Raw genomic sequence first — 13,948 nt, forward strand, 5'->3', positions numbered from 1 at the left:
TCCGACACCCAGTATCCGAGCCAAATCGTCATAAAAGGGGTTCGAGTTAAAAGAACATAGGTTGCAACTCTTGCGCCTTGAGCGTCATTGCAAAGCTTGCGTCTTGTGCAACGTGAATCATCCTAGACTTCCGAGGATCAATTTCGAGTGATGTCGTCCATTTTGAGGCTCTCGAGCTATCCATATAGTAGTCTCGAGATAAACACATACAAGCTTCTTCAATGGATGATGACAGGAAAATGTAGTCCGTACCGTCGCTCGATATAGCAAGTCTCAACGGGGTCGAGACAAAGTCCTCTACTAAGCGACTTTTGCTCACCAAGTAGAGACGCCATGGAATACCGTACATAATCCCAACCACTCGGTTCGGAAGCAACTCGCCAGACTTGCAGTCATCTCTACCAGCGTCGTCGACAGATGAAGTTAGCAACAGAGCCTCTAGTCGGTGGGCCAATTCCACCAGGTCCAGTCTTTGGCCCAGCCAAGACGCGGCCACCCGTCCGCCCTACGAGGACGATGCGGTGCGAACCCTGTGGCGCATGCCACTTGGCACACGGGGCGGCTTCCTCGCATGCGGACGGCAATGCGGAAGCGATGTCAGAAGATGTGGGCAAGAAAGAAAAATCCCAAGCCTCATGTTGCAGGTTGAGTGTCGCAGTCTGGACTCTCCTTCCTCCTTCAGCCTTTTTGAGAAACCCGAGCTCCTGAATTGTTCGAGTTGGAGGTGCGGTGCGGCGAGCTTGGGATGTCGTTGCCGGGTGTTTTATGGGGCAACGGAGCTTCCGCATGAACTTGGCCGACAGGGTTCGGGTGAGCGACCCGATTGTGTGTTCAACAAACAACACGGAGAAGGGGTGATTGAGGTGAGAGACGGGGCCAGACAGGAGAAGGGCAAACCAACCCCCCTTCTCTACTAGGTAAGCAATCCAAGCCTCGAAGGAGGAGACAGCGCCAGGGAGCTACCGTGTTTGAAGTCTGCGACGGCTGCGCCGGCCTGGATCGCCCGGTCGGGCATCTTTTGATTAAGACGCTGTCAAGACATCGGATGAAGGAAGGAACGGACGGCAGAGCTGCAGCCTTGAATACGATGAGTTGCGAGATGCGGTGTGAGGGAGGTGAGGTGGCTAGAAGTTGGAAGAAGCAACGATAAAGGCGGGGATTGTCTTTGAAAGTCAATAGGTAGGTGGCGACGAGGACAACGACGATGGCGGGGCAGGCAAATTGTACCTCGCGCGCGCGAGATACGAAAAATGCAGCAGCAGTTTGAGCCAGATATCTCACTCTCGGGCAATTGTGCCTTGAAAGCGGGCTCGTCTCATTTCAAGCAACTTACGCGCCCCCAGGCGGTGGTCCGCGATGGTGTTCGCTCGTAGGCGAGCGAGAGACAGGCACCACCGAGAGCGCCAGCTGGGCCGTGTTTCCGCTGGCAGCGGGGGGCTCAGGCCGCAGGCGGTGATAGCTCATCTGTCAATCAATCGATCAAAAATCGAAGCGACCCAACAAAGGACCGAACCCAAGGCGTATCCGTAAGGGCTCACGCAATCATCCAACGTAGCGCCTACAGAGCGAAATCAGCCGAAGTGAAGGCGTACGAATCCTTCATAAAGGCCTGTCCGGGGTGTTCAGGTGAAGCGCGAAGGCCATGTCAGCTCCTCGGCAGGGCAATTTCCAGCGCGAATTACCTGCGAGATTAATCACGTCTAATTGACCCAGCATGAGCAGTTGGCAGAGGCGCAGAATCTGCAAAATGTAGGGCAGATGGATCATGGACCAGAGAGTTGGGGTAAGTGCCGGGAAGCTGGGATAAGGGACGCGGTCGGCTTCATTTAATCAAGTGGGTGAAGATGCATTAGTGAACTGGTGAGCTGGAATACGGTCGCCTGAAGCTCTGGAGACGCATGTCGTTGACATAATCTCTGCACAATCAGTCTGTGACACCACTTCTGGGGCGAACCCTGAGGGGAGAGATTTGTTGTCCTGATCCCTGCAGAGATATCAGAGGGGGGAGAGGAAGGGCCAACTGCGCTGTTTTCCCGCAACCTGGAAGCTTTCCTAGAATCCCAGATGAGGTCCCCGCCGTCAATTCCGGGGAGAAGAAGTCGACAGTAGCCTGCGACTTGGAAGAGGTCCCGTTCATTGTTCCATTGTCAAGGAAAAAGGCCCCCATTCCGATGGGCCGTCCAACGGGGCCGTCGTCAAGGTCGAGGTCGAGGTCGTTGGGAGAGCAGAAGGTGGTGGTGGAGGGGGGAACAGGGGAGAAGAAGAAAAAGGGGATCGCCTCGGGGGTCTGAAACGGCCCTTCTCGGGGGTTCAATGCTTGGCCCCCGAGAGATGCCAGGCTCTGTGGCTTGCTGGGCAACGGTACCTGGATGAGCAGGTCCTGTCAAGCAAAGTGCTTCCGTCTGATGATGGTCAATTTCTCGTCAGATCATCCCGCTGTTTCGATCTCACGTTTTCCTGCTGGGTGTTTTCGCAGCCAGGGCCATCCCGGGCTTTTCGTCTGTGCCAGTCAGCGTCGCACGAAAGAGCAGCGAGATTGAGAGAGCGCGCAGCAGGCGACCGTTTCACAGCAGGACATTACAAAAATCTGTTCAGCAGACCTCTGTTCTCTCTGCCCAGGCCAGCTGAGCGCAAGGGCTGAAAAAGGGACGAAAAAACAAAAGTCAATTGACGGCATTCTCAGACGAAAAAGCCCCGACAGCAAACTCAAATGCGCTCAGAGGGAACAAAACCACCAAAAACAAAACAACAATCGAAGACCAGACAACAAAGCAAAGCAACCCGCTTTGAAAAAAAGCCTAGACCGCCCTTCATCTCGATCACCGCTGGCGATCATGGAGAAACGGAGATTTCTCGACTCCACGGGACACGTCTTGGCTCTACGGCTTCTCGTGGGCATCCGGGAAGCTTAGAGGTTGCATCCAGCAAAAGTGATTCGCAGTAGTTTGCGTGCGCGCAGTACTTCGTAGATGAAGATGGGACTCGGGAGGAGAGAGTGAGAGCGCATGCTGCACCCAGCGCACAGCAGCGTCGCACTCAATGAACCATTTCAGGACCACCCACCGCGCGCCGATCTCATTCCCCTCAAGAGCCGGCGCCACATCGCCGCCGCGACCCCTTGATGATGCACCTGCGTAGCGAGAGCCTGAAGGAGGAAAAAAAAGGGACGACGATTTTGACGGCTGTCTTTTGCTACTAGGTAGGCACGATCCGTCTGGAGACTTGCTGTTGGAGAGATGGAGGAGGGGGCCAAAGGGGCGTCAGGGGCTGAGCGCAGGCTTCATGCTGGTCGGTGCTGCGAGGGTCGGTTCCTGGGCTAAAGCAAGGTACCCGACCTGCTTTTTCGTCCTTAGCAGCGCCTAATAATGAAAGGGTATCGTGACACTGCCGAAATGCTGTAATTCCCAATCCCCGAGCGACGGACCCGGGTCACAGCAGACTAATACACTACCTACACGACATTGCACGACATTCGGTATTGCAGAGGTGGTATAGGCAGGCTTTGTCGGACTATTACCGACAGATAGACGACAGCCGCGATGCACAACTCCTGTTATGACTCGAAGCGATGATGGTATTCGTATGTGCGGTATTCCTCTGCGGCACTCATCTGATGCCGGACCCTACCATCGGCATGGCAGAGATGCCGGTGAGACTGCGATGCGAGTAATATGGAGATGCGCGAGGGAGTTGAAGGGCGCTTCCCTTACGATGCTGCAAGTGCTTTTTGGGGCGTCCAACGGCGTCATAGGATCGACTGGCTGCGGGTGCGTCGCAGATATTTCTGGTGGGCGTTAAGCAAAAAAAAGCCTTCAGCCACTCCGGCACGCGCTGGCTGCAACCCTCCCCCCTTTGCATCTTTGCATCTCACGTCACATCTCGAAGCGCAGGGTCAAAACGGTCGGGCTAAGTGCGATTGAGGTAAAGCGAGTTAAGGTCGGTCGCTTATTTTACCTACCTTACGCTCTGTTGGCGGACGGCAGGGCACGCTGCGATGGGACGAAGAGACAGACGTCAAGCAAACGGTCACGACGGTGCCCCCGGCTAAGCGGCAGGTGGACAATTTTAGCAGGTTTGGGGGTTGCGCTCTTTTTTGGAGCCGGGTGAGACTTTTTGTAGCCAACCGTTGGAGATGGCGTTTTTTCTTGTTATTAGCTGCGAGAAAAGAGAGATTCAGCAGTGAAGAGGGGGCTGGTAGTATTGAAAGGGCTGGAAAGAATTACACATCATGAAGGGCAACGTGAATCAAACGGCGGACAACGGATCCAACCGAGAGTTACTTACTTGCATCGCATCGGGCTGCACGAAATACGATATCTACTGTCGGTGAGGCGATACGGGTGCAATGTGTTCAGCCGTCAGCCCAGAACGATGCTCACTCACCTATGCTCTGCATACGCGCACAGATTTAGGCGCATACGAGCACATGTTGGTGTCACCGTCTTACTTTAGAGTCGGACCTTACATAAAAATAAGGCTCGCGGATCCGGCTCGGGACACGGCAACAGGAACAACAGAGCATTTCCACAACAACTTGTGTGTTTTCCTCCTTCTTGGATGCGAAAACGATGAACGAGCAGCAGCCGGCAGGTTGTGAGGTGAGATGAGACGGAGATGGGGGAGTGAGGTGAGGTGAGACTCGAGAAAGAGGCTCATCATCCCGCGCGACGATTATCCGTGTCTATCAACGCCCATCGGTCTCCATCAGAGCCCACTGGATGAGTTGCAGGTTCTGGACTGCGCCGAGATGCTGGAAGATCTCATGTTTTGGCGGCCTGCAGAATGTCATCCCATCCCCATCACTGCTGATTTTTTGCTCTTTCCGTCTTTGCACGACAGAAGCTCAGGGGCGCCGCGATCTGGTGCCGGGATTGAGTGTTCGGCTCGCGGTGGGGTAGGTGGATCGGACGATTGGCCATAAGCGTGTCTCATGTTGGGCGGTACCTGCATATGAGGGGCGGATAACAGCCCAGGGGGTTAGCCCCGACAGGGGTGTGCTGGTGCTGGTGCTGGACTGCCAGGGCAGTGACTACGACTGCAGTGGACCTGGCAGCAGCAGCAGCAGGAGCGGAGCGCTGGGAAATCGCGAGGAAGGTGCCCGGGCTTGAGGGAACGGTGCAGGCAACAAGCAGGCGCGGGTGCGGTGACAGGTGCACACAACCGTCCGAGCCAGGCGCTACCCAGCCAGCTGCGAATGGGAGGAAAGCATGTCAGGGTACGTACCTCTCCGTACCTGAAAGTCCGTGTAAACGAACCCCTCCTCCTATCGAGCGGTAAAGGGGTTCGCCCCAACTTCATGGCAACAACAAACTTCTCCCAGAGCCTTAACACAACCACATAATCCCATTGACTTTTTACCTCCTTACCGCTCGCTGCCTTGCCTGCCAACATCATTGTCATTATCACCGCAGCTATCACCGCAATTACCACCACCACCACTACCACTCACACGTCGTCGAATGCCGTGCCGTCATCACCGGCGCGGGTGGAGCCCGGTCACTCCTGGATTTAATGAAGAGGGCTCCGTCTGTGGGCTGGGGGAGGCGGCTTCATCTCTCGTCCCATGCGAGGGCTGTGCGTGCGGTGGCCGCACATCGCGTCTTTCTTAGCTTCTCCCATGAACAGAGAGAGAGTGAGGGTGAGACGTGCCGCCACACCCACCACCACCACCACCGTTTCCCCGGTTGGCGTCCTCGACCCCGAGTCTCACAGTCTCACTCCTGCCCTCTTTTCTCCTCCCCGTCGTGTGCTTGCTTGGTGCGGCCCCTACGCAGTAGGTCCGTCTCTGCCTGCCCTGCTTCCACAGCCAAAAACCCATGTCGTTCTATGCGGGCCAAGCAAGCGTTTGGCTCCATATTCGGCCCACCCCTAATGCGGTGCGATGCGCCTGCGCCGCGGTGCCTGGCGAGAACCAGAACCTGAACCTGGCATGCGAGTCGAGGTGTGAGTGGCCTCGGCCTGCCTGCTCAAAGGCGACCCTGGACCTGCAATTCCAAAAGTCCATCCAACTCTCTGGCCTTGTCACTCCTGGCATTCGCGGTCCCCAAGATGAACGGCCCACGGCTCTAAGCTGGCTCCAGCAAGGCCCCTCCCTCCTGCTAGGCACCCTAGCTTCCTCCTCCTCCGAGGATTGAGATCCTATCCACAGCCTACAGTCCAGTCCACCACCGTTCGCTGTCCACGTCCGCGCGCCCCCTTGACCCTGGTCCAGCTTGCTCACACCCCCATGTCACTTCACTCACATCCACCACCGTCCATCCACATGCTGCTCCACGGGCTAAAAGGACTCTGGCCTCCTCCTCCCCTTCTAAATATCTTCTCTCCCTTCCCTCCCTCACCCGTGCTTTTGCTCTTTTCTCTACTCTCCACAGTCTTTCGTTGTCAGTCCTCGGACACCTTACATTCCTTCACACAAACCGACGCTCACTATCGAGTATCCCATTCGTTCTTTAGCGCAACTGAGTCTTGCAGCCACAACCTTGAAAACCAGCATTCGCGGAATTGATCTTTCGCCCCTTTACGAACCCCCTCGATACCGAACATATCTATCCCGTTGGAGATTTATCCGAGAAACCCTCAAATCCAAGCATTCAAGATGAAGTCTACCGTTGCCGCCGTCGGCCTCATGGCCACCCTCGCCAGCGCCAGCGCTCACCAGCCCCGCCACTTCCACTGGCGCCGCGACAACTCCACCGCTTCCGCTCAGCCCGGCTACACCACCCTTACCGTCGAGGTCACCGAGGTCGCTACCATCACCTCTTGCGCCCCTACCGTTACCAACTGCCCTGCCCGCAGCGCCACCCTCTCTGCCTCTGACCTCCAGACCTACGTCGTCACCAACGTCGTCCACCTGACCGAGACCGTCTGTCCCGTCTCCGAGGCCGAGAGCATCTCCAAGTCCCTCGTCCAGGAGCACTCCACCGGCTCCCTCCCCGGTGTTACTCGCACCGCTCCCGCCGTCAGTGCCACCCCCACTGGCCCGGCCGGTGTTCCTCTTACCACTGGCGGTGCTCCCCCCGCCGCCGGCGTCCCTTCGCAGACCAACTCTGCCCAGGACCCTACTATCACCAGCCCTCCCGCTGGCGACGATGAGGATGAGGACGATGACTGCCCCGCCGATGGCGAGGTCGAGACCACCGTCACTCAGATCGTCACTACCAAGACCCTCACCATGACCGTTGGCAAGGGCTCTACCGCTTCCGTCGTCACCACCGCCGTCCCCACCACCATCGAGTCCACCGTTCTCGTCACCAAGCCTGCCACCGATGGTGCCGTCAAGCCCTCCGCCTCTCTCCCCGCTGCCGGCTCCGTCACTGGTGCCGTCGGCTCTGAGGAGCCCACTACTACCACCACTGCCACCTCCACTGGCACCCGCACTGTCACCATCAAGCGCCCTGGTGCTTCCGGCACCCCCGGCTCTGGCTCCGGCTCTGACAACGCTGACGCCGAGTGCTCTTGCCCCGCCCAGGTCACCGTGACCGTCCCCGCCTCCACCGTCTACGTTACCATCGGTGGTGCCTCTGCCACCCCCTCCGCCCCCGTCAACGGCGCTGGCTCTGGCAACAACGGCGGTGCTGCTGAGCCCAGCAAGACCGCCTCTGCCTCTGCCCCCACCACCACCGAGACCGCTGATGACGGTGAGGACGACGATGAGTGCCCCGCCGATGAGGAGGAGGTTGTCACCCTCTCCACCACCGTCACCGTTGCCCCCTTCCCTACCAACGGCACCGCCCCCGGCGCCGGCAGCGCCAAGCCCACCGGCGCTCCCGCCTACCGCCGCTCCAACAAGCTCTTCTAAAGTGTTTGATGTAGATTCCCCCCCCCCGCATGTCAAGTTATCATTTTTATGAGAAGAATCTATGATTCATGAACAAACACATTTTTATCCTTCTTCACCACATTTGTCTTGTATACAATTCTTTGGGGCCGTGAAGAATAAAGCGAAAGTTCTTTTTCAAAAACAAGTGTACACCAATGTTTCACACGATATACATATATGGGGGGGGAGAAGAACTTTCTGCTTACATTTCGGCTATTCCTTTGTGGTTGCGACAATCCTTTTTAGAAGAGAGAGGGGCGGACAAAAAGGGACGACACCGGGCGTGGCCAGTCCACGTGTCTTTTGGGGTGTTTCTGGTATTTTTATCAAACGGGTCTTTTCGAATCCATCGAGAGGGAAGGAAAGCATTTTGCATTTTTCTCGCTTTTTTTTTTTTTTTTTTTTTTTTTTGCATTATGGCGTGCGTCGTGTGTGTCCGATTTTGCAAAGAATCCAGAAAATTTCAGTTCTTTTGTATATACTTTTGCTATCAATGGGGATGAGGTTTGGTGAAATCATGCTCTCTCTCCCTCCATGAATGAGATATCTGTTTGATGCCTACATGAAGTTTGCTTTTCGAGTCTGAGCGAATGTGAGATGTTTGCTTGTAAGTGAGCCGGGTCAAGTGAGGTGAAGTGAGATTTGACTTCTGAGACATGAAACATGAGTTGCCTGTTTGGGCAGGCACAGTCTGCAAGCAACCCGGCGTTTGTCCTGCAACTGGAATGGAGTGACTGGTTCCGAGAGCATGTCACCTCGGCTGCTCCCGTCAATTCTTAAACTTGATGAAATCGTTCATAGGGTCGTTCCTTGTCTAACTGTCTGTTTTGCATGTCTTCTTTTTTGAAAGCTCTTAATGTCTGTTGTGTTGTTCCAAATATTGGTTCATCATCCTACTCATGACGAAGTATCATGGTCTTTCCAGCTGTCTGGTGGCAGCTTATTGGTGTGACTCCGCCCTTTGCATTATCGTGGATTTTGGAGCATCCTGTTCCTGGATTGTGAGTCCCAATGCCCTTCGAGAGCCCTATTATGTGCCCAGTCGATATGCCATCGCTCAGGATCATGGCCATTCTTCTGCGGCTAAGTACCGCACTCGCTTCGATGCTTTGCAGTCCAATCCACCCGTAGATCATACCTCCTCTTTCATCCTCAGAGCTCCCCTCCTAATCTCCTCCCGCCGCCGCTGCGCCTCGACCTTCCGCTCCATCTCCTCCTTCCTCTCCCTCAGCGCGATACAGAATCTCGACCCGGCACGGATCTCCTCGCCCTTCCATATGAACACAAACGGGATGACGCACATGACGGCGCTCAGCCCACCGAGGAGGCTGCACGCCCCCGCGATGCCCAGCCTGTTGAACATGGGCGTCGTCGCCAGCGGGAGCACCACGGCAAGCAGCGAGCGGCTCGTCGACGCCGCGGCGTTGGCGGACGCGGCAAAGACCTCGTACGCGTCGGTGAGGTAGTTGAGCAGCGCGATGAAGATGAGCATGAACCCCGCGCCGAAGGGCAGGCCGGCGAGCAAGGGCACGACGTAGCTGACGCCGTCGCGCGCGGACCAGCCGAGCCAGAAGAGGGAGACGAAGAAGAGCGGGCCGCCGACGCAGGCGAGCGGCAGGCGGCGGTACTCCTCCTGCTTGGCCCAGGTGTGGCCGTCGGCCTGCGCGCGCAGGTGCCACCGCTCCCAGGCGAGGAAGACGGGCACGGCGAGGAGGGCGCCGCCGCCGATGGGGAGGTAGGTGAGGCCCGCGACGCCGGGGGAGAGGCCGTAGAGCTTCTGGAAGATGATGGGGAAGGCCTGGAAGGACATGTAGAAGATTGTGTAGACGAGGGCGAGGTAGGCGCAGGTGCAGCTGACGATGGGCTCGAAGAAGATCATGCGCAGCGGGCGGGTGAGGACGACGGTCGCGAGCTGCTTGAAGTCTGTCCTCTCGAGCTCCGACGAGGCGACGACGGAGGCGGCGAGCGAGGGGTCTGCTTTGCGGATCCTGCGAGCCCGGCGGACGAGGAGGACGGGGCCGTAGGTTTCGGGGAGGAAGACGAGCGGGAGGAGGGTGAGGCCGGCGTAGATGAGCGCGACCCAGAATGACCATCGCCAGCCGATTGACGTGGAACAGAAGCCCGAGACTATGGGTGCGAAGAGAGGGCCGAAAGTGGTCATCTGGGAAAGCATTGGAAAAAGCCTCGAATTGGGGGGGTTGAGGGAAACATACCACCATGAATGCCGTCATTGCACGGCCGCGGGTTTCGTGGTTGCCATAGACGTCAGCCAGAATGCCTGTCACGATTGCGATGGGAGAACTGGCGAAGACACCGACGAAAAGGCGAAAGACGAGAAGAGAGGGCCAGTTCGGGGCTATAGCGCAGGCCATTGTCCAGATGGTGAACATCACAAAGGTGACGATTGTGAGAGTACGGCGGCCGATGTGTTCGCTCAGAGGAGCCCAGAGGACGGGGCCAAAAACCTGCCATTCCTCACTTAGCCACAGTTATGGGACAGCTGATGGATTTTACGTACATAGCCGATCAGGTAGATCGAGATGGGGAGGACTTGTGCCTGTTGATTTGTGATGCCGAATTCTGCGGTAATGAAGGGGATGGCGTTGGAAGGGAGTGCTGAGCCCAGCGTGCTGTTGATGACTTGCATCATCGTCAAGCAGAGGATGAAGAACTTTTTCTTCTAGAATCTGCGTTAGCAGTGTAGTTAAGCCAAGATGCAGCACCTTACATTTGACCAGTTGTATGGGTTCTCAGGGTCGTTCTCCTCCCACGACACTATCGTCTTTTCATCTTCGTCGCTCGATGAGTTTGGACTGCCACCTTTCTCGTCGTCAAGACCCTGCTCTTCGCAGCGAGCCTCGTATCTTTCACGGGCATCATACTCGTCTATTCTCCTGACGGCGTCGGTCAAGGACGAGCGGTTCCCTACGAAGATCAGATTTGGCAGCAATGGTCACGCATTCTTAGACTCACGTTCAAGAGACGGAAGTCCGCTTTCTACGTCCTCTCTGGGTTCGCTGCTATGTGACATTACGAACCGTTGGTGAGTACGCAACCTCTTGGCAATGGCCTCAAGTGTGCGTTGGGGTTTTCATAGTAAGGGCACTGAGGGGGAGGGCTCGAGGCCATTATTAAGATGCAAATGGATGAATAATGAGCCCGAGGGGAACATGGGGCCCGAAGATCGGGTGTCTGCATGCTGCATGTGGGTGATCACCCTTCTAGACTTGTGGACTGAGACGTTTTAGCCTTTGTTTCCACCACCTTTTCAGACTCAAGCAACTGAGGGCGCATCGTGAGTGGGCCGGGTGTAACAGAACAGATTGAATCGTTATCCCCGTCATCGCTGACGGAATGGGGGGAGAGGCTAGATGGCGCAAAGGGCGTGGCAATTCATTGGGTCATCGACCACATCGGAGCCGAACCGCAAGTGTCTGACCCACAGCATGCCTCATCCGGCCGTGCTGGTGGAGGGTCTTTTCCGGCGTATTCCCCGGGGCCGCCCCTCCATTTGGCGGTCACTCGGCATCTTTTAGGTAGCCCGATGGTTTTGGGCCGATTCGCAGTAGCCCATTTGATGCCGTCACACACGAGACCGGGTCTAGAATATGCAGCTGCTAGTCCCGCGCTTCGTAAAATGTTGCAGCGGGAAGCCTGGCCCGGCCCTTGGGCCTCGGAGCGGTGTGCTCGCGAATCGTCTGTTGGTGCAGGGTTTTCTGCGATGGCTGGCTGTTGCAGCAGCGGACTACTTGCGTGTCCCATCAAATTCAACGTTGGCTGTATGTGCCTGTAGCTGGGCGGGGTCATGTGTGCGAAAGGCCTTGTTGGTCGTCCAATTTGTGCTTGATTCATGTCTCGAGGTTGATGCTCTTCCCGAACCTGGCGTACAGCTCGACCTTGAGTTGGGTCATCTCCTCCTTGATTGTCTCCAGCTTGGATTCCAGCTCCTCAACCTCCTCCTCGATCTTGGACGATGCCTTCTCAAGCATCTCGAGTGCCTGGGGTTGCAGGACGTGGAAGTAGGCGTCGCCAATCTTGTATCTGTCGCTCGTGTCAGTGCATGCGTTTGATGTGCTCGCCGGAAGGGTTCGTTTGCGTACGGCACGGCCTCGTCCTCGTCGGCGAGCTCCAGTTCTGTGTTGAGGTCGTCGAGTTCCTCCTTCTCCTTCTGCATGTCGGCTCGAGATTAGCTGGGGTCACCGATACCACAGGATAACACCACTGACACTCTTGTTCTTCAGCTCATCTTCAATACCGAGCTCGCGCGAGTGCAGACGGCTGAACTTGTTGATCTTGTCCTGGTCCTCCCTGCGGACCTCGACCTCGTCGCCGATGGCCTCCTCGTCGGCCTTGCTAAGCTGTGAGATGAAGTCAGCGTGAAACTCTGTCAAATATCTTCTAGATATCGAGGCTCACCATGCGCCTTGACAGCATCTTTGTGATATGTGATGCGACTCGTCGTTACGGTCGGAAAGGTGCTGGCGATGCTCCTGGCGGTTGACGACTGACGCAGGAGCTCCCAAAAAGCTCAAAAGGAGGGTCACAGTAGCTGCACACAGTGCGGCGGGGTCATGCACTGCTTCTCAGCACCAGGTGTGTGCTCCGAGCTCGTGTCTTCACCTCGGGAACTGCCGCCCCCAAACAAAACAAACAGCGTCCCCCCACCCTCGGAACGTCACACCGAACTGCGACACAGAGCTCACCTCAGCGAATCTACCTTACTTTGACATCTTCACAACAACGCAATACCCTCGCTCGTCGACAGTCATCATGGCGCCCGGCCAAAAGGCTTATCCTCGCGGTACGGTCAAGAAGATTGTCAAGGCGCATTCGAACTGCAACCTCAGCAAGAATGTGGACGTCATGGTCGGTTGACTGCTTTCCGACGCGTCGCGACGCGCCGCTGACTTGCTGGCAGATTTATCTCGACTACGTCCTCTTCATGCAGACGTAAGCATACCCTGCAATCGCCGAGAAAATCTGATCTGCTCACATTTGCCAGTCTTGTCAAAGAAGCGGCCATCGAGTCCAAGAAGTCCGGGGAAAGAGGCATCACCGCTAGAAGCGTCAAGAAGGTCACCGCGGTAAGTTCATTCAGGCGCCAACCATCTACGGGTTTCACACAGAGGCTGACATAGGTTCAATAGGACACTTTGACCAAATTCAAGGGCTGAATCAGTCTTAACCCATCGAGAACCGATCCCAGAAATTGCCCGACCGAGTTTCGCGTGGCACTATATACGTATAAACAATCGGCGCGTTTGACGTCGCCCGGAGCAGCTTTTCATTTGAGCGCTGCACAGCAGTCAGGATTATTGAGCGCAGCAAATGCCACGCTTGGGGGTAGCATGCTGCAGGCGCGTCCGGATTGGTTGCTGCGTGGTGAGTCGGAGAAAATCCATGAACCGGCAAGCCGCATGCCTATGATTGAGCGTTTGTTCTGTTTCGGAACCACCATGTCCGTTGGCAAAACATCCATCAACAAAGGCCGGTAAGCGTCGGTTCATCCGAAAAGACGAGTAATAGTCTCGTCAACCTTGGACGGCTGCACTGCATGGCTTTGAAATCAGACCATCTCTACGGGAGGAGATGGTTGGAAAATGGGCAGTTGCGTGCAATGAAAACAAACGCTGGGCGGGTGCTCCCAGTCACGAGATGCGCTCAGAGCAGTTGGCGCAGATGAAATGCGGGGGATTAGCGCCCATGTACGGATTAAAAACGGGCAAGGAAGTCACTTTACTTTTTACCCATGGGCGTTGGTTAGCTGCCCTGTCTCGTACGTCATCCAATTGATGCAATTGAGTGCCGCAATAGTGCTCCGCGTTTCCTTCAACAGCGATTGTACCAAGTGAGACGGCAACCAAATTCCATTCAAACCATCTTATCTGCTGGTCTGATAATTGCTGCTGAAACCAGGCACCCGTCTTGCCGTCAGTACTTCATCATGTACCTTTTCTTCCTCTCAGTTCTAGAACCCAGCTGGAGACAGTGGATGCAGGGGGGCGTAAGGGAAGGAGGAGGGAAGGAGCCCGCAGCCGGCCGCCGTGCAGGGGTCTCAGTGTCAGTCGGGCCCCTAGAGCCCACTTAGCCTCAGCGCACCTCAGCTGCCTTACCGGACCTGACCTCACT

The 13,948-nt window shown here is 56.2% G+C and overlaps 5 protein-coding genes across 5 annotated transcripts; 2 read left to right on the top strand and 3 right to left on the bottom strand.

Annotated features, from left to right (window-relative positions):
- Window positions 1-6,595: 6,595 nt before the first annotated feature.
- COL26b_006965 (uncharacterized protein) lies at window positions 6,596-7,798 on the top strand (the record flags this gene model as incomplete). The annotated part of the gene is made up of 1 exon (XM_053179775.1): window positions 6,596-7,798. One exon carries the CDS (start codon window positions 6,596-6,598, stop codon window positions 7,796-7,798), a length of 1,203 nt encoding a protein of 400 aa, XP_053036275.1.
- Window positions 7,799-8,951: 1,153 nt separating this feature from the next.
- Window positions 8,952-10,850, bottom strand: COL26b_006966 (uncharacterized protein; the record flags this gene model as incomplete). Its single annotated transcript, XM_053179776.1, has 5 exons — window positions 8,952-9,980; window positions 10,033-10,284; window positions 10,338-10,499; window positions 10,548-10,744; window positions 10,793-10,850. 5 exons carry the CDS (start codon window positions 10,848-10,850, stop codon window positions 8,952-8,954), a joined length of 1,698 nt encoding a protein of 565 aa, XP_053036276.1.
- An 817-nt stretch (window positions 10,851-11,667) lies between these two features.
- On the bottom strand, window positions 11,668-11,993 carry COL26b_006967 (uncharacterized protein; the record flags this gene model as incomplete). Its single annotated transcript, XM_053179777.1, has 2 exons — window positions 11,668-11,860; window positions 11,920-11,993. 2 exons carry the CDS (start codon window positions 11,991-11,993, stop codon window positions 11,668-11,670), a joined length of 267 nt encoding a protein of 88 aa, XP_053036277.1.
- Window positions 11,994-12,015: 22 nt separating this feature from the next.
- Window positions 12,016-12,253, bottom strand: COL26b_006968 (uncharacterized protein; the record flags this gene model as incomplete). Its single annotated transcript, XM_053179778.1, has 2 exons — window positions 12,016-12,177; window positions 12,236-12,253. 2 exons carry the CDS (start codon window positions 12,251-12,253, stop codon window positions 12,016-12,018), a joined length of 180 nt encoding a protein of 59 aa, XP_053036278.1.
- A 336-nt stretch (window positions 12,254-12,589) lies between these two features.
- COL26b_006969 (uncharacterized protein) lies at window positions 12,590-12,993 on the top strand (the record flags this gene model as incomplete). The annotated part of the gene is made up of 4 exons (XM_053179779.1): window positions 12,590-12,685; window positions 12,738-12,769; window positions 12,822-12,903; window positions 12,967-12,993. 4 exons carry the CDS (start codon window positions 12,590-12,592, stop codon window positions 12,991-12,993), a joined length of 237 nt encoding a protein of 78 aa, XP_053036279.1.
- Between the last annotated feature and the right edge of the window lie 955 nt (window positions 12,994-13,948).

Source organism: Colletotrichum chrysophilum (genome assembly GCF_026319265.1).
Source record: "Colletotrichum chrysophilum strain AFK26 chromosome Unknown scaffold_54, whole genome shotgun sequence".
Lineage (NCBI taxonomy): Eukaryota > Fungi > Ascomycota > Sordariomycetes > Glomerellales > Glomerellaceae > Colletotrichum > Colletotrichum chrysophilum.